This window comes from Bos indicus, chromosome 2 (genome assembly GCF_029378745.1).
Source record: "Bos indicus isolate NIAB-ARS_2022 breed Sahiwal x Tharparkar chromosome 2, NIAB-ARS_B.indTharparkar_mat_pri_1.0, whole genome shotgun sequence".
Lineage (NCBI taxonomy): Eukaryota > Metazoa > Chordata > Mammalia > Artiodactyla > Bovidae > Bos > Bos indicus.
In genome coordinates, this window is record NC_091761.1 from 117,527,831 (window position 1) to 117,555,507 (window position 27,677).

Sequence of the window (27,677 nt, forward strand, 5' to 3'; positions counted from 1 at the left end):
ACCACAATGACGCTGAGCAGAGTTCCCTGTGCTGTACACAAGAGGTCCTTGTAGGAGGTCTGTTTAAAATATAGGAGTGTGTTCATGTTTATCCCAAACTCCCCAACTATCCCTTCCCCCATCCTTCCCCCTGGCAACCACAAGTTCATTCTCAAAGTCTGTGAGTCTCTTTCTGTTTTAATTTAATTTCCGTAAGTAAATTCATGTGTATCAATTCTTTTCAGAGTCCACATATAAGGAATGTCATATAGTATTTCTCCTTCTCTGTATGACTTACTTCACTCAGTATGACATTCTCTAGGTCCATCCATGTTGGTACAAATGGCAATAAGCAATGCTTTTTCATTATATTAGTACCAAGAATTATAATTTAGACACAAGTCCATGAAATTCTAGATGGGCTGATCCTCGACTGTTGAAACAGCAACAGCTTGGCCGCACTTCCTTTTATGATCTCTGTATTTAGTATTTAGTATGCTTCCAATATTTATTATTCTATTTTTAGTATCCATAAAAGTGCTTTGTCTCTCAAAGGCCCACAGAGTAGTTTCTGGAAATACACTCTGTGGGAGAAATCATCTATCTTTTATTAGCATGTAAATGTATCTCAGACTCTTTCATTCTGGCCATTAAGCATCTATGCTCTGGGCTTCCCCAATGGCTCAGCAGTAAAGACAGGAGACGCGGGTTCAATACCTGGATGGGGAAGTCCAGAGCATAGATGCTTTCTCTGGCTCATAGATGTATTATTTGGCTCAGAAGTCTTTAATGAGTGCTGTCAATAAGCGATTCGTTCAGACAAGAGAAGGGTCCCCCTCCCCTTGGAAGGACAACCTCTTAGAATGAATTAGTCTTTCTTCCTCTGTAAGGCCACGAACCCCTGGCTCATCGAGTACTGTCCCATCCACTAGCATGCTACTCTGACCTCTCGTGCTGTGTTTCATTCCCTACTTAAAGGAGAAATTCCGCTCCAGTGCTGACAGAGCCATGGGAGACCTAACCCCACCACATACTGAACGGATCTTTTAGAAACAGCTCCACACCCTGACGACCAGCTGCTGTTTTGATGGCAAAGGATACAGTGAATGCCTGTCAGTGATGCTTTGATGGGCTTTCTCGTCTATGCTCTTGCCCTGTTTCTTTCTCAAAACTCTAAAGGGTCTCAGTTCCTTTTAGAGCTCTCACGAGAGCCTTTACATTCACTAATGATGGTGGAGAAAAACAGCTCTCAGAGAAGTGAAGGATGAACGAATAAGGCATCTATTTCTGCCCCTGGCACGTTGCTACTTCCTAACCTAAAGAGGAGCTCGCCCATGGTTTCAAAGCAAGAGGAGGATGGCATCAAAGATTCCATTGGTTCAAATTATTCTGACCTATTTCTTCTTTAAATGATACGGAAAGGATGGGCAATACCGCTTAAAATGCACCTAAGGGGTTCTGACAACATTCTGGGTCACACTGTCTATAATGTGGCCTTGGATCAGAGAATGTATTCTGATTCAAGAATTTATAAAACAAATACACCACGTCCTTTCCATGGTCCCATACTTACCAAACATAGAACCCCTAATTACATATCTAACTGAAAAGAGAACTGGTTCTCCATCACATATTTGTTCTTTTATTTTGTCCATTAGGTTCATAGATGGTTTTTGAGCACCTCCCATGCAGAAAGCACCTTTCTAGTTGTTACAATAAATACAGAAGGAAGCAGTTGTTGTTCAGTCGCTCAGTCGTGTCCCACTCTTTTCGACCCCAAGGAATGCAGCACACCAAGCTGTCGTCCACTATCTCCCTGAGTTTTCTCAAGTTCATGTCCACTGAGTTGGTGATGCTGTTCAAGCATCGCCTACGAAGGACGCAGACACAACAGCTAATGTCAACTATCTGAGACGCCCCTGGGAAGGGCCCCATGATCCCAGGTCTAAGCCGGACGTTTCTCTGGCTCCCAGAACACACCTGCAAGCCTCCCCCAAAGCACGCATCTCACTGCTTTCACCTGTGATTTACTGGCCAGCATGACCCTGAACCTCCCAGCTCCTTCTCAAAGGCCATGTCTTATCTGAGCAAATCTGCATCACCCATCTGAGCAAATCTGCATCGCCCAGAGGCTCAGGCAATACCAGGCACATGACAGGCGGTGACTCCACCCGTAAAGTGGCTCATGGAGTAAAGTGAACACAAAGAATAATGGACATTCCCTGGTGGCTCAGTGGTAAAGAATCTACCTGCAGTGCAGGAGTCATGGGTTCAGTCCCTGGGTTGGGAAGATCCCCTGGAGAAGGAAATAGCAACCCACTCCGGTATTCTTGCCTGGGAAATCCCATGGACAGAAGGAGCCTGGGGAGCTACAGTCCATGGGGGTCATAAAGAATCAGACATGACTGAGTACCTAAACAACAGCAACAACATGAAATATAAGCATAAATCAAATGTGTCTCATAAGAAAAATAAAATGTACGGGACTTGAGAAGAGAGAGTTTGCACTGAGGGAGGAGGGACAGCATCCCAGAAGGAAAAAGATTTTGAGCCGAACTTGAAATATAATTGGGCAGGTGGGAGGGCAGGGGGCAGAGGGCTGGGGCAGGGTGGTGAGACACTGGGCATTACAGGTGGAGGAAAGGGCATGAGAAAACTGTGCAGATGTGAGGGAGGAGTTGGGGAGCAGGGAGGCAGGGGCTGTGAGAGGGGCTGAGGCTAGCAGCTGGAAGGGATGCCAGGAACGCAACTCATGGCTGGCTCCTCACTCTGTTCTGGGAGTCAGAACTGAAATAAACAACCCTCAGAAATGGGAATTTACCTGGAGCCCTACCAAAGGCAGAAGTTTTTGAAAAAGGGAAAAAGACACAGAGCGGTGTTGACATGAGGCAGACAGGCTCCTAGAAGGACAGTGTCCCCTACCTAGACCACGTGGGCTGTAGAAAAAGGACAGTGGATATTACCAAGCAATAGACAAAGCAACCAGTTCAGGTCACTGACGCATTTCTAAGCCCAGCTTAATCAAAAGAACTCAGCTATAGGAAGACCAGAGCTTCCCAGGGCTTGAACCCTCGACTTCCAAGAGTAGGGAGGGAAGTCACAGAAAGCCAGGGATCTTCAGAAGCCACCATTCCGTGGCTTTGCTCATGAACAAGCCCATATCTCAGGACAGAATTAAGACACTGACTCATGAAGGGAATGAGAATGGCTTCTGGCCATGATGACAGCCCGATTGTCTTTCCAAACAAAGTCTGAGTAGCTACTAGAGTAGCTCTAGTTTCCAATTTAAACAGCCTAAGGATGCTGGACTCAGAAGGCAGGAACTAGAGATCTCTAAAGAACCTTCTAAGGATGGAGGCCTGACCCCATCTGCCTATCAATACAGACCAGGGTCAATGAGCAGGAAAGCTTTGGGATATGGATTGGACCACCTCACTTATCAGCATTTATCTTTTCATTAACTCCATGTGATCTTGAAATGATTAGCCATAAAATCTTTGAATAAAAGATAGTGCCTTTTTGTTTTAGGGAATCAGCAGGAATAGGAAGATGATAAGCACTGCTCTTGAGACCTCTCTTTTCAGAATGATGGTCCATAACTGACTTTTGCATGAGAAGTGCCTGGCTGCCCAACAAAAGGCATCATAATCTAAGTGGTGGGCCTGGAATAAGACTTCTTGTCAACAGCCTCAGGTGAATGCTAGGTAATCCAAAATTTAAAACCAATCCTTTAATTTTGTGGGAAAAGGATGTAATTGGGTAGAAAGGGAACCATAATGAATCAGAGAGAAAAAAATGGAAAGAATCTTGTGACAGTTAATTTTATGTGGCAACTTGGCTGGGCCATATGCCTAGATAATTGATTGAACATTATTCTGAATGGAAGTGAAAGTCACTCAGTCATGTCTAACTCTTTGCAACTCCATGGACTACACAGTTCATGGAATTCTCCAGACCAGAATACTGGAGTGGGTAGTCTTCCCCTTCTCCAAGGGATCTTCACAACACAGGAATTGAACCCAGGTCTCCCACATTGCAAGCGGATTCTTTATCTGAGCCACAAGGGAAGCCCAAGAATACTGCAGCGGGTAGCCTATCCCTTCTCCAGCAGATCTGCCTGACCCAAGAAGCAAACCAGGGTCTCCTGCTTTACAGGCGGATTCTTTATCAATTGAGCTATCAGGGAAGAAGAGAAATGAAAGGCAAAGGAGAAAAGGAAAGATATACCCATTTGAATCCAGAGTTCCAAAGAATAGCAAGGAGAGATAAGAAAGCCTTCCTCAGTGATCAGTGCAAAGAAATAGAGGAAAACAATGCAGTGGGAAAGACAAGAGATCTTTTCAAGAAGATGAGAGATACCAAGGGAACATTTCATGCAAAGATGGGCTCAATAAAGGACAGAAATGGTATGAACCAAACAGAAACAGAAGATATTAAGAAGAGGTGGCAAGAATACACAAAAGAACTGTACAAAATAGATCTTGATGACCCAGATAACCACAATGGTATGATCACTCACATTCACCTAGAGCCAGATATCCTGGAATGCAAAGTTAAGTGGGCCTTAGGAAACATCCCTATGAACAAAGCTAGTGGAGGTGATGGAATTCCAGTTGAGCTATTTCAAATCCTAAAAGATGATGCTATGAAAGTGCTGCACTCTATATGCCAGCAAATTTGGAAAACTCAGCAGTAGCCACAGGACTGGAAAAGGTCAGTTTTCATTCCAATCCCAAAGAAAGGCAATGCCAAAGAATGCTCAAACTACCACACAATTGCACTCATCTCACACACTAGCAAAGTAATGCTCAAAATTCTCCAAGCCAGGCTTCAGCAGTACGTGAACTGTGAACATCCATAAGTTCAACCTGGATTTAGAAAAGGCAGAGGAACCAGAGATCAAATTGCCAATATCCATTGGATCATCAAAAAAGCAAGACAGTTCCAGGAAAACATCTACTTCTGCTTTATTGACTATGCCAAAGCTTTCTACTGTGTGGATCATGACAAACTCGAAAATTCATCAAGAGATGGGAATACCACACCATCTGACCTGCCTCTTGAGAAATGTGTATGCAGGTCAAGAAGCAACAAGCTTCAGAAGATGGGATTTCCTGGTTCCAAATGGGGAAAGGAGTACATCAAGGCTGTATATTGTCACCCTGCTTATTTAACTTATATGCAGAATACATCATGTGAAATTCCGGGATTGATGAAGTACAAGCTGGAATCAAGATTGCTGGGAGAAATATCAATGACCTCATGATATGCAGATGACATCACCCTTATGGCAGAAAGTGAAGAAGAACTAAAGAGCCTCTTGATGACAGTGAAAGAGGAGAGCGAAAAAGTTGACTTAAAGCTCAACATTCAGAAAACTAAGATCATGGCATACAGTCCCATCACTTAATGGCAAATAGACAGAGAAACAATGGAAACAGTAAGAGACTTTATTTTGGGGTGCTCCAAAATCAATGCAGATGGTGACTACAGCCATGAAATTAAAAGATGCTTGCTCCTTGGAAGAAAAGTTATTACAAACCTAGACAGTATATTAAAAAGCAGAGACATTACTTTGCTGACAAAGGTCTGTCTAGTCAAAGCTATGGTTTTTACAGTAGTTACGTATGGATGTGAGAGTTGGACTATAAAGAAAGCTGAGCGCTGAAGAATTGATGCTTTTGAACTGTGGTATTGGAGAAGACTCTTGAGAGTCCCTAGGACTGCAAGGAGATCCAACCAGTCAATCCGAAAGGAAATCAGTCCTGAATATTCTTTGGAAGGACAGATGCTGAAGCTGAAACTTCAATACTTTGGCCACCTGATGAAAAGAACGACTCATTGCAAAGACCCTGATGCTGGGAAAGATTGTAGGCAGGAGGAGAAGGGGACAACAGAGGATGAGATGCTTGAATGGCATCACCAACTAGATGGACATGAGTTTGAGTAAATTTCGGGAGTTGGTGATAGACAGGGAAGCCTGGCGTGCTGCTGTCCATGGGGTCACAATGAGTCAGAAACAACTGAGTGACTAAACTGAACTGACTCTTCTGAATGTTCCTGTGATGGTGCTTTTGGATGAAATTCTCATTTAAACCAGTGAATTTAGAGTAATGCAGATTGTCCTCCATAATGAGGGTGGGCCTCATCCAATCAGTTGAGGCCAGAATGGACCAAAATGCTAACCTTCCCCAGCAAAAGGAATTCTGCCTTCAGATTTCAGATGCAACATGAGCTCTTCCTTGTTTACCTGCAGATTGCCTCTGTAAGAATTGCAACTCTTTACTGAATCTTCAGCCCAGCATCCTCCATTAGATTTTTGATTCCCCAAGACTTCATAATGGTAGAGCCACAATGAACACCATGAATTAAAAGATGCTTGCTCCTTGGTAGAAAAGCTATGACAAACCTAGATAGCATATTAAAAAGAAGAGACACCACTTTACCAACAAAGGTCCGTATAGTCAAGCCTATGGTTTTTCTAGTAGTCGTGTACAATTGTGAGAGTTGGACCATAAAGAAGGCTAAGCACCAAAGAACTGATTGTTTCAAACTGCAGTGCTGGAGAAGACTCTTGAGAGTCCCTTGGACAGCAAGGAAATCAAACAAGTCAATCCTCTAGGAAATCAACACTGAATATTCATTGGAAGGGTTGATACTGAAGCTGAAGCTCTGATACGTTGGCCATCTGATGTGAAAATCCAACTCATTGGAAAAGACCCTGATGTTGGGAAAGATTGAGGGCAGGAGGGGAAGGGGGTGACAGAGGATGAGATGCTTGGATGGAATCACCAACTCAATGGACATGAGTTTGAGCAAACTCAGGAGATAATGAAGGACAGGGAAGCCTGGTGTGCTGCAGTTCATGGGGTCTCAAAGAGTCAGACATGACTTAGTGACTGAACACAACAACAATGAACCTATTCCTTAAAACAAATGTCTTTAATTGATTGACGTATATATGTGTGTGTTTGTGTGTACATGTATATAATATTAATAAATATTAAAATTACATAAATTTTCTATCTATATACATCCACATATAACACAGACACACATAGAGACACATGTAGATATATCCCATTGGTTCTATTTCTCTGGAAAATCCTGATTAATACACATCTCTTACTCTTGAGAGACAGAGTCATGGAACCTAACTGATCAAAAGAAGGCTAAAGGTCCACATCAGAAAGAGCCATGACAGTTACCTTTAAGATAATTAAAGAATCATCAAACAGGCAGCAGCCAACCTTGCGGACAAAGTTCAAGGAGTGGTCAACAGCCAAAGATTCTTGCATAAAGAAGATCAGAATTAACCCTTGTAACAAAAGCAGTCTTCAAAAATAGAGAGCTCCCAGTCTCCCACTTTGTCCCCCCTCCCCTTCCCCACAATGCCCACCTGTCCATTCTCAAAGTCTGTGTCTTTTTTCCTACCCGGAAAACAGGTTCATCTGTACCATCTTTCTAGATTCTACATATATACATTAATATACAATATTTGTTTCTCTATTTCTGAGTTAGTTCACTCTGTATGACAGACCCTAGGTCCATCCATGTCTCTACAAATGACCCATTGTATTCCTCTCTATGGCTGGGTAATATTCCAGTGTATATATGTATCATAACTCTTTTATCCACTCATCTGCCAATGGACACTTAGGTTGCTTTCATGTCCTGGCTAATGCAAATAGTGCTGCAGTGAATACTGGGATGCATGTGTCTCTTTGAATTATGGTTTTCTCAGGGTATATGCACTGCCATGTGTAAAGTGATAGTTAATGGAAACCTCCTGTATAGCACAGGGGCTCAGCTCCGTGCTCTGTGATGACCTACATGGGTCTACACAGATGGCATGGGGGTGTCGAGGGAGGTCCAAGAGGGAGGGGATATATGCATACATATCTGGGTTGAGAAGATCCCCTGGAGAAGGGAATGGCTACCCACTCCAACATTCATGCCTAAAGAATTCCAAGGACTGAGGAGCCTGGCAGGCTCCATGGGGTCACAAAGAGTTGGATACAATTGAGCAACTAACACCACATGGTTGATTCACTTCATTGTAGAGCAGAAACTACACAACACTGTGAAGCAACTATACTCTAGTTTTTAGGAATAGCTCCTAAAAAGCCTTCCCAGGTTGGTGGGATATCTAAGAGCAGTGAACAAACACTTTGTCACAAACCACCCATCACTCGAAATTGTGAAATATTCTCCAGCTAAAGCACTTCCGACAAAAGAGAAATGAGTTCCATTATCAAATGAGAGTAGTGTGGAAGTAACAGAATTGCTTTTATTTTGATGGATGATCTAACAAAACAATAGAAAAATGATTAGAAACAATAAAATTAAACCACCAAATACAGTTCTTTTTGTTTTGTCCGATGGAATAGATTCTTGCATTAGGTGAAAGGTTGGACTATATAATTTCTAATTTTAAGAAACAATAAAAAGAAAGAATCTTGAGAACGAGTCTTTTATTACTAGCAAACTACTCCTAAATCTCTTCAACAGCCATGACGACAATCACAGAAACCCACAGGACTCAAATAGACATAGGAAAGATTCCCCACCTTTCCATTCTCACTCCTACCATGGCTCGTTCAGCTTTTGAGGAACAATAAGGCTAGTTTCCAGACATTTCTCTCCAAGATAACAATGTGGTAGGTCTATGAACAACATGGTAATTCCAGCCTGACCACTTGCTTACAGTCACCAGGGGGTAGTTATCGTGTCTCAGATGAGATGACTGGTCACAGTTTCCTTAAATTCATTGAAGGTAAACGCAGGCTTTGACAGAATCAACAGCACTTTAGAAGCACCTGCTGTGGAACTGGGAGGTGCAGACGGAGGGTAGAGGTGTTATCTCTGGCCAGGGCACTCAGAGCTCTTCAAAGGAGCTGGAGCCATAAGAAGCTGTGCTGACGTTAGCATGGATTCCAAGGCTTTTGAGTCATTTTTTCAAAGAAACAAAGAGCTCTGACATTTGCCAAGTAGCCTGCCAGGTGCTAAATACGTCTACCGCCTTTGGAATAAGTCCATTCTAAGAGGCAGAGCCTCTGAGCTAAGCTTTCATGCAGATGAAACCCAAAGGCAGGCCAAATGTCACCAACACGGATGTCTTAAGATAACCTGGCAAATGCTTTTCAGCTGAAAAGTGTCCCCAGAAGGGTCACATTATAAGAGAAAGCACTCTATGAGTCCCAGATTCCAAGTACAGCCCTTGGTTCTTCATTGAAGACATTTCCCTGCCATCCACATGGCTTTTGAGGGCTAATCAGGCTGCAGAATTGGTCACTGGGAATATTAAGAATGAATTTGGGGAGACTTCCCTGATGGTCTAGTCGCTACAAATCTGCCTTGCAATGCAGGGGACACAGGTTCCATCTCTGGTCCAGGAACTAAGATTCCACATTCCACATGCCAGAGAGCAACTAAGCCCACATACCACAACCAGAGAGTTCATGCAACTCAATAAACGTTCCTGAGGGCCTCAACTGAGACCCACCATGCCACATAAATAAAATAAATAAGACTTTTTTTTTTTCAGTTCCCATTTATTTTTGGCTCTTGGGGCAATTTTTTTTTTTTTTTCTTTAAGACTTTTTTAAAAAGTTTTCTTTTTTTGATGTCCTTTCTCAAGCTTTTGTCAAGCATAGTAGAAAAGCTTTTGTATACAATATAGATAAAATAAGTATAATATATATTTTAGAAAACTTATGCATTTTTGCCTAACTCAAAAATTTATGACATTTTGATTCCACTTATTTGACTTAGTATGAATAAAATGCTAGATTTCCCATTTAAAAATAGATATGCAATGAGCAACAAAGGTTTACTGTATAGCACAGGGAACGATAGTCAATATCTTGTGATAACCTATACGGGAAATAATCTCAACAATAATATATGCGTATGAAAGTGAAGTGAAAGTGAAAGTCGCTCAGTTGTGCCCAACTCTTTGTGACCCAATGATAGTCCATGGAATTCTCCAGGCAAGAATACTGGAGTGGGTAGCCTTTCCCTTCTCCAGGGGATCTTCCCAACCCAGGGATAGGACCCAGGTCTCCCGCATTGCATATGACTGAATCACCTTGCTTGCACACCTGAAACACTGTAAGTCAACTATACTTCAGTAAATATATATTAAAAAGAAGAGTGAATTTGGGGAAGACCCTTGCGCCTCCTCTTTGCAGCCTCACTGGGAAGATCTGATGATTTTCCACCTCGAGAGGCTGGCCTTCCTCAGCCTCTCAAGTTCATCTCTTCTAGAACTTCCTTATCAAACAAGTACCCCACTGCTTCCATCACTTCTCACACTTCTGTACTAACTTGGATGGTCACAGAAGAACACTCAATAGCCTTTATTTATTTATTAATAGAATAAGTGGATAAATAAAGCTTCCCATCAGAGGTAAAGTCTCTGCCTGCAATGCAGGAAACCCGGGTTTGATCCCCTGGAGAAGGAAATGACAATGCACTCCAGTACTCTTGCCTGGAAAATGCCATGGGCTACTGTCCATGGGGCCGCAAAGAGTTGGACACGACTGAGTGATTTCACTTTCATTTTCAGGATAGAGAAGAAGCAAGTCCAAGCTGGCCAAGAAAGAAGAAAACGGGAAATCTCAGGCTTCCCCATGTGATGTCAGATGCTAAAGAGAAGGGGAGACAGGGCTCAAGTCTCTTGTTTTTTAAGGTTTTTTTTGATGTGAACCATTTTTTTAAAGTCTTTATTGAATTTTCTACAATACTGCTTCTGTTTGATGTTTCAGTTTTTTGGCCAAGAGGCATGTGGTATCTTAGCTCCCTCACCAGGAATTGAACCCATATCCCCTGCCTTGGAAGATGAAGTCCTAACCACTGGAGCACCAGGGAGCCCCAGGACTCACGTCTTCCAGAGCTGATGGCCCTGGTCCACAAAGGCCAGAGTGAATCAGCCTTCTCACCCTGCCTCCTCCCCAATCCTTCTCTTCCTTTTCCCTCACTTCTGTAACTCTGTTGTCACCACTGGGGACATGCAAAGTCTCAGAAGGGAATTAGGTCACAACAGGGAAATTGATAACTGTCTTAGCATTTCTTTCTTCTGCTTCTCTTGATTCTGTGACCAGATATGATAATTACTTCTCACAAAATCTTTACTGGATACCAAAGTAAGGGGGTCCAGGACTGCACAATTTTCCAGTATTTACCTTGAAAATTATATGGAAATTTATATATCTGTAAGTTGCATACAAATAATTGAAACCAGAAATTTGGGGATATTTTCAGCAAATGCACTTGCTCTCTCCTCTTTCATTCTTTATACACACACACACACACACACACACAAACACACAATATATATGTGTGTGTGTATATATATATGGGCTTCCCTTGGACTGCAAGATCAATCCCGTCAATCCTAAAGAAAATCAGTCCTGAATATTCATTGGAAGGACCAGTGCTGAAGCTGAAACTCCAATACTTTGGCCACCTGATGGGAAGAATTGACTCATTGGAAAAGACCCTGATGCTGGGAAAGATTGAAGGCAGGAGCAGAAGGGGATGACAGAGGATGACATGGTTGGATGGCATCACCAACTCAATAGACATGAGTTTGAGCAAGCTCTGGGAGCTGGTGATGGACAGGGAATCCTGGCGTGCTGCAGTCCATGGGGCTGCAAAGAGTTGGACACAACTGAGCGACTGAACTGAATTGATGGGCTTCCCTGGTGGCTCAGACAGTAAAGCATCTACCTGCAACTCAGCAGACCAGGATTCAATCCTTGGGTTGGAAAGATCCCCTGGGGAAGGAAATGGCAAGCCACTCCAGTATTCTTGCCTGGAAAATTCCATGGACAGAGGAGCCTAGGGGGCTGCAGTCCGTGTGTGTATATATATATGTGTGTGTGTGTGTGTGTGCTTATATGTAAATATACCCTAATGTAAACATGCATTTGCAAATCTCCCAGGTGTCCCCCTCACCTCTGACGGCTTCGTGGAGCACCTTCCTCTTCCTGAGCACTCCAGGTCGTTTGCACGGCTCTCCCCCGGCACACAGGTGCTGGTCTTCACCACCAGAGTCAAGCGCAAAGCCACGATAGATTTAGTAATAGAATCATTCACAAAACCTAAAAGAAAGCAGGATGATAGGAAATGTAAAGCTTGACCAACATTCTTTTGACAAGACTATGGATATAGATTACACAAGAATCAATTCTGGCAAAAAAATCAAAATGCAGTAAGTCAGGCCAAGGAATAAAACACGTGGCCAGTGGTCATTCGGACCTCGGGCCGTTAAGGTAGGACATTCTTCCCAAGAATCACAAGGAACGCCTGACTCAGAGGACCCCAGGCACTCCGACATCACCTGAGATCCTTTTCCTGCCCTCTAGGGGCCACTCTGTCTGAATTCCAGCCCTGCGTTTGAAGCTGTCTTTTCCCTGGGAGCCACTATCTTGCAACTTCCAGCTCTCCATTCTCTTGGCTACTTTGAGTAGTTGCAAGCAGTAAATCTCCCCTGCTATGGGCTTGTGTGAACAGCTCAGTGCCCTCACAGTGGCATGCAACACGAGACACATTTTACATTGAATTTATTACTAAATATCAACTTGATCACCAATCTGACTGCATGGTATCAATTTCAACCACTTCAGTATTCTTGCCTTGAGAACCCCATGAACAGTATGAAAAGGCAAAAAGATATGACACTGAAAGATGAACTGCCCAGGTTGGTAGGTGCCCAATATGCTACTGGAGAAGAGTGGAGAAATAACTCCAGAAAGAATGAAGAGACAGAGAGTAGATAGAAATAAATGTCAAATAAATAATAGCCTCCAAATGGAATAAGGAAATACTACTGTGAGGACTATGCATCAACAAGATAATTATTTTGCAAGGACTGATGCTGAAGCTGAAGCTTCAATACACTGGCCACCTGATGTGAAGAGCTGACTCATTGGAAGAGACACTGATGCTGGGAAAGACTGAGAACAGAAGGAGAAGGGGGAGACAGAAGATGAGATGGTTGGATGGCACCATGGACTCCATGGACATGAGTCTGAACAAATCCCAGGAGACAGTGAAGGACATGGATCCTGGCATGCTGCTGTTTATGGGGTTACAAAGAATCAGACAGGACTTAGAGACTGAACAACAACAACAACAAAGACAGTGTACCTTTTTCTAGTAAGAATATTCATTTGTTTAGGGATAATTTTTAATTTAAAAACGAACAACTTATAATTAACACCTTCATCACCCAGAAGGAAGATTCCTACATTACCCAGAAAAGATGCTTAAGACAGGGGAGTAGAAATTTTTCTAGACAGCCATGCCTCTCTAAATCCCCAATTTTCTCATGTAAGTAAAGATAGCAACCCCTGAAGAGAGTAACCATAGAATTTATCATCAAAACTGGGGCTCTTTTAACATCAAAAAAGGATGCTTTTTATGGTGACAGTTGGACATAGGCAGACAGTGAGGTTGTCTGACAGGCTCACCCCCCGCTTTTTGTACCCTGAAAAGCATCTAGGAACAATAAATCTGCAAAGGGCAAAGCACTATGGTAGTGCAAGGGATGTTTTCAACAGGCAGAAGATGGGTTCAAAACAGCAGCGGAAAATTTAACTCCATTCACAAGCATCAAGGTTATGTTGGGAAATTGACCCAAGTCACAGTAGAGACCCACCTCAACTTCAAGTTTGTAGTTAGGAGCCAGTGTCTCAGTAAAGATGGACATGGCAAGTCGGGAGGAGTGCTTTTTACACCCATAGAGAACTAGTTGCTCTCTTCCTAAGATTTCCTATTGAAAACTTTATGGTAAATTGGCTTTGGAACAGAAGGAAAAGGATGGTTTAGGCAAACGCACCTCCTCTATAGAGTTTCAACTTCTCAGCCGTGGCCCCGCGTCGTGCAGACACTGCACACCTCCTCCTCACAGTGCCTTCACACGCCCTGATCACCCCAACTCTGCAAACGTTCCCACAGCACCTCTCCCTGGAATACTCCTCCTCCTCCTGTCATCATAGCTCAGATCCCACCCTATCCCACCTTTACCACTACCACCACCTGGGCTTCCTATTACCCCACCCTGCCAATGCAGGAGAAGTAAGAGACTCAGGTTCGATCCCTGGGTCCGGAAGATCCCCTGGAGAAGGGCACAGAAACCCACTCCAGGATTCTCACCTGGAGAATTCCATGGACAGAGGAGCCTGGCAGGCTACAATCTATGGGGTCACAAAGAGTCGGACACAACTGAGAGACTAACACACACACCTTATTCATGAGCAATACCCCAGTCCTTTCCCAGCTGCACAATGTCAATCCGCACTGTTACATAGAGGTCTCTGATTATTTTATGTCGTGGATGATTACCTACCAAACTGCCCTTACTGAAACTTCCTTGAGGGCAAGGGACAAGCCTCATGGAGGTGGCAAATAGGAATTCAGGATATAGGTGCATACAGGACCAGCACAGCACAGACAAATCCCAAAGAGGATTTTCCAGAATGTGTTGTCAATCTGAGTGCACTTGGAAGAACAGCCATCATTAGAATATACAAATTCCAGCTTACTGAAAAAAAAAATGCTCATCAACTTTGATAGACAAATAGAATCTGGAACAACATAGGGGAGCTACCAGAATTCTTATTCTAAAAGACATTTTACCCATAATATAATGGAGGTAAAAATCAGATAGTAATTAAAAATGTATTTGTCTATTTCGCTGCTTTGTTCTCTAGTTTCACATCAAATTACTTGAAAAATCTACAGCATCTGTCCCCTTCATAAGCATTTAGATCACAGAATGTTCTCTAATTATCCAGAAGATACATCTCTTCAATGGTTATTTTAAAAATTCTCTTCAACTATTTACTAAGCCAGTAGAAATTTAAATGAATAAGCAGTTTAAATGAATGCACAATATGGTTTTCTGAATAGTTTGGTTTCACTTTCTCAGCGAACATTTCTTACACTCACTTCTACAAACCAGGCATCGTACAGGATTTTAAGGTTACAGGGAGGGGTCACCCTTGGTTTGTGCTACTCCAAACTTTCAGTCAAGAGCAGTGGTCTTCACTAGTTTTTGTTTTGTTTTGTTTTTGGAGTATAACTGTTTTACAATGTTCTGTTAGGTTTCTGTTGTACAACGAAGTGGATCAGCTATATGTATATATGTGCTCCCCTCCTCTTGAGCCTCCCTCTCACCTCCCCCCCATCCCACCCATCTAGGTCACCACAGAGCAGCGAGCTGAGCTCCCTGCGCTTACAGCAGGCTTCCTCTATTCCACTATTTCACACATGGTAACGTATATATGTCAATCCTAATCTCCCAATTCATCTCTCCTTGCCCTTCCTCCCCTATGGCCACGTATCCATTCTCTATGTTGTGTCTCTATTTCTGCCTGAAAATAGGCTCATCTGTTCCATTTTTCTACATTCTGCATATATGACTTAATAAACAATATTTGTTTTTCTCCGACTTACTTCACTCTGTAAGACAGACTTAATAGTCCATCCACTTCTCTACAAATACCCAATTTCATTCCTCCATTGTATATATGGACTACAACTTCTTTATCCATTCATCCATCAGTGGGCATTTAGGCTGCTTCCATGTCCTGGCTACTGTGAATAGTGCTTCAGGGAACACTGGGGTACGTGTGTCTTTTTAAATTATGCTCCTTAACTAGTTTGAAACCAGACACTTCACAATTTTGCAGGGGATTTTTCCAAGTACCTATTTCCAGGCTCCAACACAAACGACTCAGTAGCAATAGTCTGGGTAGGCCCCTGTAGGCATGTGTTTTAAAAAGACTTCCTAAGTAATCTGGACATGTGCTTCCACTTAAGAACCACTGGGCCAATAGAAAAACTAATCTCAGTCACATAAGTAGTGTTCTTGTGAAGGTAACAATCACCTTGAATTAGAGACACGCATGTGAGCCTCTTGAAAGCACACTTTACACATCTATTTTTGAAAGTCTACACAACTCTGATATTTAGGCCATATTCCCTCACTCATCATAGTCTCTAAACTTCCTGGAGACAACTTTGATACAAGTTTCTCTATTAGCTTTACTTGCTTAATAAGCCTGAGTATTTTGATCTTCAAATCCCTTAGTAAACTATTAAAGAAATCAATCTTTGCAGCAGAGTGTCACACATTCCTCCATCATTTCTGATCATGTCACCTAATCATGCGAAAGTGAGTCCGCAGCATTACAAGCATGTTATTTTCAGCAGTCACTCTTCACACGAGGAAAACGGTGCCCAGCGGCTCCTTCAAGGTCTGTTATTTTGGTAAGTTGCTTGCACCTCCCTTTGGCCACGTCTAAGGGGAAAATGCTTGGAGTTCCTCCTACTGAAAAGTGTGCACGCGTGCACGCCCTGTATGCCGAGTCTCTTCAGTCACCTCCGACTCTTTGCGACCCCGTGGACTGTAGCCCACCAGGTTCCTCTGTCCATGGAATTTTCCAGGCAAGAATGCTGGAGTGGGTTGTCACTTACTTCTCCAGGGGATCTTCCCCACCCAGGGATTGAACCCACACCTCCTGCATCTTCTGCACTGCAGGCAGATTCTTTACTGCTGAGCCACTGGGGAAGCCCACTGAAAAGTAATCCCATCCAGTTTGTTTCCTCAAAGTGCAGCTGGGTTAAAGCAAAGTAGCCCTCAGGAGAGCCCACATGCCAGGAGCAGGAAGTGTGCTCTATGGTCTATTCAAAAACTGGAGAACTCATGCCACATGGGAGGCTATGAAATTGCTCAGGCAAAAGCCTGGCTCACATTAAAAGCAGGAATCTGAAATAAAACAGAATTCACTTTTTGAGAAAAGAAGTTCTTCAGGGCTTTATGGGTGATCACTGGAGAGCTGCTGAAAAGACAATGTGACCTCTTTGACTCAGCCCTCAAACAATGGCACTTCTAACACGCTTGTGAGAAATGTCAAGCAAATGGTCATGAATTTTCTCTCTTCCTTAATCGTATGTAATCAATATATGTAACATAATTCCTGAGACAGGCCTGGATAGAAAGGCTTGTCCTTATATTCAGAATTCCAAGATCTGTAGACCAACTGATCAGCTAAAGACAAAAACTGGCCAAGTCAGAATAAGGGTGACTGCCCGATTCTGTCTGCAGAGCTGCTTGAGAATGAGCTTGTGTCAACACCTGTGCCTTCTATGGTCTTTTCAAAAACTGGAGAACTGATGACACATGGGATGCTATGAAGTTGCTCAGGCAAAAGTCTGGCTTAAATTAAAAGCAAGAAAGAAGACTAGAAAGAGTATAAATATAAAAGGGAAAGGGAAATAAAAAAGAAAAGAGGAGGGAAAAGAAGAGATGGAGGGGCGGAAGAAGGAAGACGGAAAAAGTAAAGCAAAGCAGGAGATAGAAACTTCATTAGACACAGGAAAAGGAGACACTCAAGACAAGGAAAGCAGAAATGGAGAAAAGGAAATGAAGGCTTCCTGGCAAAAGTTTCAGGGGTTCTCCCACCTTTTGTCAAGGAAGGATATCTCATCATCTTCTCACGTTTGCGGCCTTAGATTCCTTCATTCCGACCACAAGGCATGTAAAATTAGAGTTCTCTGAAAATGCTCATGGGTAAACATTTGTTTGAATCATAACTGTGTTCAATCCAAGTCTATGATTCTTATTATGAGGCTAAAGTGCTGAGTCTCTCTAAGAGGAGAAATTGTGCATCCCGTGTGCGTAACCCAACTGTGATGGGGGGGCAGGGTGAAGGGCAGAACAGGACAGATCAGATCAGTCACTCAGTCGTGTCTAGCTCTTTGCGACCCCATGAATCACAGCACACCAGGCCTCCCTGTCCATCACCAACTCCCGGAGTTCACTGAGACTCACATCCATCGAGTCAGTGATGCCATCCAGCCATCTCATCCTCTGTCGTCCCCTTCTCCTCTTGCCCCCAATCCCTCCCAGCATCAGAGTCTTTTCCAATGAGTCAACTCTTTGCATGAGGTGGCCAAAGTACTGGAGTTTCAGCTTTAGCATCATTCCTTCCAAAGAAATCCCAGGGCTGATCTCCTTCAGAATGGACTGGTTGGATCTCCTTGCAGTCCAAGGGACTCTCAAGAGTCTTCTCCAACACCACAGTTCAAAAGCATCATTCTTCAGTGCTCAGCCTTCTTCACAGTCCAACTCTCACATCCATACATGACCACAGGAAAAACCATAGCCTTGACTAGACAGACCTTTGTTGCCAAAGTAATGTCTCTGCTTTTGAATATGCTATCTAGGTTGATCATAACTTTTCTTCCAAGGAGTAAGCGTCTTTTAATTTCATGGTTGCAGTCACCATCTTCAGTGACTTTGGAGCCCCAAAAAATAAAGTCTGACACTGTTTCCACTGTTTCCCCGTCTATTTCCCATGAAGTGATGGGACCAGATGCCGTGATCTTTGTTTTCTGAATGTTGAGCTTTAAGCCAACTTTTTCACTCTCCTCTTTCACTCTCATCAAGAGGCTTTTGAGTTCCTCTTCACTTTCTGCCATAAGGGTGGTGTCATCTGCATATCTGAAGTTATTGATATTTCTCCCGGCAATCTTAATTCCACTTGTGCTTCTTCCAGCCGAGCATTTCTCATGATGTACTCTGCATAGAAGTTAAATAAGCAGGGTGACAATATACAGCCTTGACATACTCCTTTTCCTATTTGGAACCAGTCTGTTGTTCCATGTCCAGTTCTAACTGTTGCTTCCTGATCTGCATATAGGTTTCTCAAGAGGCAGGTCAGGTGGTCTGGTATTCCCATCTCTTTCAGAATTTTCCACAGTTTATTGTGATCCACACAGTCAAAGGCTTTGGCATATAGTCAATAAAGCAGAAATAGATGTTTTTCTGGAACTCTCTTGCTTTTTCCATGATCCAGTGGATGTTGGCAATTTGATCTCTGGTTCCTCTGCCTCTTCTAAAACCAGCTTGAACATCTGGAAGTTCACAGTTCACATATTGCTGAAGCCTGGCTTGGAGAATTTTGAGCATTACTTTACTAGCATGTGAGATGAGTGCAATTGTGCGAGAGGGAGAGTTAAAATCACTCACCAGATGATATCTGAGCTCCAGACAGGAAGCAGCATTTAGGCTGAGCCCTGAAGGCTAAAAAAAGAGCCAGTGAGGAGAGCTGAGGACATCATCAGATCGATGAGGAGGTCAGTGTGCCAGGGGCCAGTGCCCAGATGAGGATACAGAGGCAGGAGGGGCTAGATCAGAGGGGATCTCGTGGGCCTTAGTGTGATGAGCACCCACGAAAGAGTGTGGAAAACACGAGATTTATGCTTTTTCTTTTTTTAATAAATTTATTTTTACTTGGATGGTAATAGCTTTACAATATTGTGTTGGTTTCTGCCATACATCAACATGAATCAGCCATAGGTACACCAATGTCCCTTACCTCTTCAATCTCCCTGCCACCTCTCGCCCCATCCCACCCCTCTAGGTTGTCACAGAGCATCAGGTTTGAGCTCCCCATATTATACAGCAAATCCCACTGGCTCTATATTTCAGGAAAGATCTATTTAAGGAAAGATTGAGGGCAGAAGGAGAAGAGGACCTCAGAGGATGAGACGGTTGGATGGCATTACCAGTGTAATGCACATGAATTTGGGCAAACTTCGAGAGATGACGAAGGACGGGGAGGCCTGGCACACTGCAGTCCATGGGGTCGCAAAGATTCGGACACAACTGGGCAACTGAATAACTTCTGTTTTATATATGGTAATGTATATGTTTCAATGCTACTCTCCCTATTTGTCTCTCCCTCTCCCTCCCGCACTGGGTTTACAAGTCTGTTCTTTTTCAAAGATCGCATTTTGGAGGAAGAACAAACAAGACTTTTGTCTGGACTGGATGAGAGAAAAGAAGAAATCATACATAGGATAGCAACCTCATGTGCAGTGGTGCTGGCCAGTGACGAGAATTTCCACTGTGTACAGATTAAGTTTGAGATTCCCCCATCCATCCCCATCCCACCAAAAGGAGCAGCCAAGGTGGTGGTCCAACACCGGACATGAGTAGTTAGAAACGTCAGGGCTGAAGATTTACAATCGGCCCTCACCTGAATGAGGGGGATTCTAGACCACTGGGAAAAAGTGAACTCCTGGAGAAAAGAGAGAGACCAGGGCCCAGAACCAAGTTTTACAGACCAATATTCACAAGATAAACTTAGTGTTACATTTGTGGGCATCCCCGGTGGCTCGGATGGTAAAGAATCTGCTTGCAATGCAAGAGACCCAGGTTCAGTCCCTGGGTCAGGGAAGATCCCTTGGAGAAGGGAACGGTTATAAATGGCTATCAGACCAGACCAGAATCATATTAGAAAATTTTATTGAAATAAATAACTACATGACTTTTCCACAGTGGTATCGATAAGAAAAGATTGCTGCACTGTGAAAGAGATAAAGGAGGACCCTGGGTCCATGACAAAGAAAACTATCTCGGGGGTTGTTGTTGTTTAGTCACTAAGTCATGTCCAACTCTTTTGTGACCCCATGGACTGTAGCCCACCAGGCTCCTCTATCCATGGGATTCTCCAGGCAAGAATACTGGAGTGGGTTGCCATTTCCTCCTCCAGGGGATCTTCCCCACCCAGGGATCAAATCTGTGTCTCCTGTTTGGCAGGCAGATTCTTTACCACTGAGAGTGATTTCCCTAAAGAGTTTTAAAAACAATAATGAAGGAAAACTCTCCTTCATTACCTTGGGGTCTGTGAACACTCCCCAGTAACTAGTTACAATGACAGATAAAAACTGGGTTTCCTTCTCCCCACGCCCCAACTCTTGCACAGACATACACAAACACTCTGTCCTGCCCATGGCCCCACACTGTGCTCATTAATACAGTAATAAAATGTCCTGCCATCATTACGGTCCTTTCAAAACAGTGACTTTGCCAAACCCACTCCCCTGGTGCCAATGAGAAGTCGAGAACAACTGAAAGGGGGGCCCTGTCATTACCTCTGGAATGGAAGGGGCCCTCATCAGTCAGCACGCATGAGAGGGCTGGCTCCAGGCCATTAACTGTTTATTTTACCACTCGTCTTCTTCAATATTAACACCAAAGAGTCTCAAATGGACTTTGTAGTAAATACCTCATTGGGATTAAGAGCAAATGAGATTTGCATTTCTCACTTCAGTGGTTTGGCTATGAAGACCGTTTTCTTTCCTGTTAAAGGGAATGCACACATGCAAAATAAAAACTCTGACCATAAATACGTGAGCCGTAGGTGTTGGAAACAGATGGCTGAGTTTTCCTATTAAGACTTGGTGAATCACTAGGCACAAAACTATAGCCTATAAAAACTATTCACAGTCCTGGAAGTCCCATGGCTGGCACCGGATAGGCATGAACGGTTTAAAATATCACAGCTTTCAGCTTCAGCTAGAGACCCAGGGCTTCTACAGTAACTTGTGCCTTGGGAAGGCAAACACCTCCAATTCCCACAATTCGATCCACAGAAGCAGGAATGAGGTGGTGTCTCTGCGCCAGCTCTTTAAGAAGGTGGGCTGGAGGCTGGTGCAAAGCTTAATAAGCTGGTCAGGATCCCTGTGAATTTGTGACTCAGTACCTGGGGTTGAGAGGCAGAACCTGAGAAATAAATCACCTTTTGACAGTATCTGGCCAGAGACAAGAAGAGAGCTTGATGCAGGGTACAAACTGGAACCAAGACCAGGTCCAGGGTGGCATGATGCTAAAATAAGGTTATGAATATACTGCCTGCTAGAGGAACACAGCTCTCCTTCCACGGCACATATGCAGAATGCAGTCAGACCATGAGCTAAGCAGGGAAAGTGAAGGAGTGCTGAAGAGCTGTCACCACCCCTCAAGTACAAACACAGTGATGCCTCACTCACTGGAGAACCTGCCTGGCCAGTCCGACCATCCTGACTTTATTCTTTTTATCTTTTCTAAACAAGGCTTTCTTTGGATTTCCTTGTGAAAGTTTATGTTCTGTTGTTGTTCATTTCCTTGTCTGCTCGCTTTTGAGCTCTGTGGCTTGCAGCAGTAAATTGCTTTTTGAAAAAATCACCTGTTCAGAATATCCCATTTTCTGGGGGTTCCTGAGTCAGGTATGGCCAAAAATGCTTTCTGAATTAGAGACAAACACAACGGCCCCTATTAGCAACAATCCAAGCACTGTCACCACCATCACTGATCTAAGTCATCAGGTGGACTGCACCTAGCCAGAAGACTAGGAAAAATATATATTAAGCATATCATTCGCTCCAAAGGGAAAAAGACATTAGAAAGATAATGGGAACATATTATAGAAAAAAAATACAATTAGCTTGCTACCCCCTGCAGAGAGATTGGTTTATTCTCCACAAATCTTACCATCATATACGGAAGTGAAAATGTTAGTTGCTCAGTTGTGTCTGACCTCATGGACTGTAGCCTGTCAGACTCCTCTGTCCATGGAATTCTCCAGGCCAGAATACTAGAGTGGGTAGCCATTCCCTTCTCCAGAGAAGCTTCCTGACCCAGGGATCGAACCCAGGTCTCCTGCATTCCAGGTGGATCCTTTACCATCTGAGCCACCAGGGAAGCTCCACGGTCACAACAGAGCAACCCTTAACAACCACCTTGGCCAATATGTTAGCAGCACCATCTCCCTATTCACCCTGCAGGGAAACCTGAAAATTCAATATGGACATACAGGCTGAAAAAATGAACAAAAAGGTTTAGATTAAGAGTTCTTAGGTTGACATTCTACACTTTCTCAAAAGAAGTATCTGTCCCGCAGTAAAGGGTTAGTAGCTCAGAGTGCTATAATTTTGTTCAATTTTTTTTTATTCACCCTACCACACTCCTTTCTCCACTATTATTAGACTGAATCATTGGTCCTGAGTAAGACCTGAGTGTTTGAATCGTGGGAGGTTGCCCATTGGTAACCATTCTCCCCATGTTCAATGATAGAATTGGGAACTGTTGCTGGGAACAACAGAGCCACCCAGCCTCTCCTCAGTGACAGGCTGTGTGGGGACAGGCTGTGTGGCACTTCTGTGTGTTGCATTTATGAAGATTAAGCAAGTGCTCCCTTTGTCCTTCCCGGCTTCCCAGTGGCTGACACACCAAAGCAATGGTGACAGCCAGGGCAGCCAGTGTAAATCCAGAGATGGGATCTGTGTGCTGAGGCTCTAGGACTGCCCTCCATCCTGGACCAGACACCTCTAGATTGTAACAGGACCCCTAGAAATGGAGCAGGACCCTATGGTCCTCCCCTCTGCCCATCATGTCCTCTGTCTGCATTCTGTCTGTAGAAAACTTTTAGCCAAAGACTAAGTTTGATCAGAGACGTGAGACAATGCATAAGCAACGGAAACTAGTCAAGCAAACAAACAAAAATAACAATAGTTTGGTCATTAAACAAAATCAAGGACCTTTAGCTCCTCTCCAAGGGCTATAGGTAATATTCAGAGCCATACCCTGAAAGCTGTCTTATAGATACTGAAACCCCCACCAAGTGGAAGAAGTTAACTACATGGTGATCAGAAAGCAGCCATGACATGAGCTGCCACAATTCTGAGAAATGGCCTCAAAGAAATGGGAACAAACCGACCCGGGAACTGAAGATTAACTGTACTTAAACAAGCAAGTTGATGCCGGTCAGACCACCGACGACTAATTTCAAGATGACCATCAGAGCTGTGTTGTTGTTGCATGTACCCCCTCCCTCTGTCTATACACCCCTGAAACTCCCCTTGAAAAATATCTTGCCCACTGATTGTCAGTGGGGGAATCGGCCCTTGGACAGGAATCTGCCCTCACCATCCTCTCCCCACCCTCCACCCCTTCATCACCCCTCTCCTGCCCTGTTTGCCAGCCTCCAAAATAAAGTAAACGTTCCTTTTCACCAAACTTGCCTCTTAATTGGCTTTAGAGCAGCAAGCAATCAGATCACATTTTCAGAAACATGAGGGAGAAATTAACTTGTAATTTAAGCACTATATTCGAGATCTCCATTACAACGGCTTAGATCACACCCTGGCCAACACAGGTCCGCAAAGGAACCACATCAAACTCCTTCTCCTGTGCTATATCCCCCACTTCTGCCACTTGATGTAGAATGAATCACCATTTAGCTACTACTTATTATTCCAAATTCACAAAATACTAACTCCATCACTTTCCCCTCTTCTTCCTCTTCCTTATTATTTACAGTTGGCCATCAAACTGGCTCAGCTTATATCAGACACAAGAGGACTGGAAGGAAACTAAGCAATAGCTTAGGAAAAATACTTAATATTATTCCGCTGCCTTTTCTAAATCCAGTTTGAACATCTGGAAGTTCTCGGTTCACATACTGTTGAAGCCTAGCTTGGAGAATTTGCAGCATTACTTTGCTAACTGTGAGATGAGTGCAGTTGTGGGGGCCATGCTCAGTAAATCTTTAATCCAATTGTCTGATGATGGGTAGAGCTTTGCTCCCTCCCTGTTAGTTGGTTGGCCTGAGCTTCTTATTGCAAACTTCAGGCTTAAAATGAAGAAAGTACGGGAAAAAACACTAGGTCATTCAGGTATAACCTAAATCAAATCCCTTATGACTATATAGTGGAAGTGACAGATGGATTCCAAGGATTAGATCTGATAGACAGAGTGCATGAAAAACTACAGACAGAGGTTTATAACATTGAACAGAAGATGGTGACCAAAACCATCACCAAGAAAAAGAAATGCAAGAAGGCAAAGTGGTTGTCTGAGGAGGCCTTACAAAGAGCTAAGAAAAGAAGAGAAAGGCAAAGAAGAAATGGAAAGATATACCCAATTGAATACAGAGTTCCAGAGAATAGCAAGGAGAGATAAGAAAGCTTTCCTAAGTGATCAATGCAAAGAAATAAATGAAAGCAACAGAATGGGAAAGACTAGACATCTCCAGAAAACTGGAGATACCAAGGAAACATATGATACAAAGATGAGCACAATAAAGGACAGAAATAGCAAGGACCTAACAGAACCAGACGGAGAAGGCAATGGCATGCCACTCCAGTACTCCTGCTTGGAAAATCCCATGGATGGAGGAGCCTGGAAGGCTGCAGTCCATGGGGTCACTGAGGGTTGGACACGACTGAGTGACTTCACTTTCACTTTTCACTTTCATGCATTGGAAAAGGAAATGTAACCCACTCCAGTGTTCTTGCCTAGAGAATCCCAGGGACGGGGGAGCCTGGTGGGCTACCATCTATGGGGTCGCACAGAGTCGGACACAACTGAAGTGACTTAGAAGCAGCAGCAGCAGCAGCAACAGAACCAGAAGAGATAAAGAAAAGGTGGCAAGAATACACAGAAGAACTATACAAAAAAGGTCTTAATGACCCGGATAATCATGATGGTGTGGTTACTCACCTAGAGTCAGATATCTTAGAATGTGAAGTCAAATGGGCCTCAGGAAGCATTCCTACAGAGAAAGCTAGTGGAAGTGATGTAATTCCAGATGATCTATTTAAAAACCTAAAAGATGATGCTGTTAAAGTGCTGCACGCAACATGCCAGCAAATCGGGAAAACTCAGCAGTGGCCACAGGACTGGAAAAGGTCACTTTTCATTCCAATCCCAAAGAAAGGCAATGCCAAAGAATGTTCAAACTACTGCATAATTGCACTCATTTCACATGTCAGCAAGATAAAGCTCAAAATCCTTCAAGCTAGGCTTCAACAGTACATGAACTGACAACTTTCAGATGTGTAAGCTGGATTTAGAAAAGGCAGAGGAACCAGAAATCAAGTTGCCAACATCTGTTAGATCACAGAAAAATCAAGGGAATTAAAAAAAATACATCTACTTCTGCTTCATTGACTACGCTAAAGCCTTTGACTGTGTAGATCACAACAAACTGTAGAAAATTCTTAAAGAGATGGAAATACCAGATCAACTTACCTCTCTCCTAAGAAATCTGTATGCAGATCAAGAAGCAACAGTTAGAACCTTACATGGAACAACTTGCTTGCTTGCTTGCTTGCTGCGTCGCTTCAGTCGTGTCTGACTCTGTGCGACTACAGAGACGGCAGCCCACTAGGCTCCGCTGTCCCTGGGATTCTCCAGGCAAGAACACTGGAGTGGGTTGCCATTTCCTTCTCCAATGCATGAAAGTGAAAAGGGAAAGTGAAGTCGCTCAGTCGTGTCAGACTCTAGCGATCCCATGGACTGCAGCCTACCAGGCTCCTCTGTCCATGGGATTTTCCAGGCAAAAGTACTGGAGTGGAGTGCCATTGCCTTCTCCAACATGGAACAACAGACTGGTTCAAAATTGGGAAAGGAGTACGTCAAGGCTGTATATTGTCAACCTGCTTATTTAACTTATATGCAGAGTACATCATTTGAAATGCCAGGCTGGATGAATCACAAGCTGGAATCAATATTGCTGGGAGAAATATCAACAACCTCAGATATGCAGATGATGCCACTCTAATGGCAGAAAGCAAAGAGAAACTAAAGAGCCTCTTGATGAGGGTGAAAGAGGAGAGTCAAAAAGCTGGCTTAAAACTCAACATTCAGAAAACTAAGATCATGGTATCAGGTCCCATCACTTCATGGCAAATAGCAGGGGAAAATGTGGAAACAGCGACAGGTTATTTTCTTGGGCTCCAAAATCACTGTAGATGGTGACTGCAGCCATGAAATTAAAAGACAATTACCCTTTGGAAGGAGAGCTATGACAAACCTAGATAGTGTATTCAAAAGCACAGACAACACTTTGCCAACAAAGGTCCATTTAGTCAAAGCTATAATTTTTCTAGTAGTCATATATGAATATGAAAGTTGGTGCATAGAAGGCTGAGCTATTATTTTTCCAGTAGTCATATACAAATATGAGAGTTGGATCATAAAGAAGGCAGAGTGCCGAAGAATTGATGCTTTCAAATTGTGGTGCTGGAGAAGACTCTTGAGAGTCCTTTGGACAGCAAAGCGATCAAAACTGCTAATCCTAAAGGAAATCAATACTGAATATTCAGTGGAAGGACTGATTCTGAAGCAGAAGCTCAATACTTTGGCTACCTGATGTGAAGAACTGACTCATTGGAAAAGACCCTGATGCTGAGAAAGATTGAGGGCAGGAGGAAGAGGAGATGACAGAGGATGAAATGGTTGGATGGCATTACCGACTCAATGAACACAAGTATGAGCAACCTCCAGGAGATAGTGAAGGACAGGGAAGACTGGTGTGCTGCAGTCCATGGGGTCACAAAGAATCAAATACTTTTTAGTGACTGAATAACAACAACTGACTTTGGGAGAGTTATTTACATTTTTCTTGCCTTGGATTCCTTCTCTGTGAAATAGAATAATAACACTACCTATTTCTTTCTGTGGTTCTTATGATTAAAGATCTTAATGCAGGCAAAGCTTTTAAAACATTGAAGCCTATTAAAAGGACTCTATAAATCATCATCATTATCATCATCCCCACGATTGTCTCAGTTAGCATGGGTTGCTTCAGCAGAATAGCATAAGCAGGGTGGCTTAAACAATAAACATTTACTTCTTGCAGTTTTGGAGACTACAAGTCTGAGACCAGGATGCCAGCTTGCTCAGGTTCTTGATGAGGACCCTCTTCCTAGTTTACAGACAGCTGCTATTTCTCTGTGTCCTTATATGGTGAAGAGAAAATGTTGGTCTCTTCCTCTCCTTATCAGGGCCCTGTTCTTATAATGAGGGCTCCACCCTCATGACTTAATCTAACCATAATCACCTCCCAGAGGCT

The 27,677-nt window shown here is 43.3% G+C and overlaps 1 protein-coding gene across 1 annotated transcript in view; it reads right to left on the reverse strand.

Annotated features, from left to right (window-relative positions):
* Positions 1–27,677, reverse strand: part of DNER (delta/notch like EGF repeat containing) — a 393,179-nt gene that overhangs the window by 186,821 nt on the left and 178,681 nt on the right. The window contains exon 5 of the mRNA XM_070773355.1: positions 11,941–12,086. Within this exon, the coding sequence (XP_070629456.1) occupies positions 11,941–12,086 (146 nt within the window). The remainder of the gene's footprint in view (positions 1–11,940; positions 12,087–27,677) is intronic.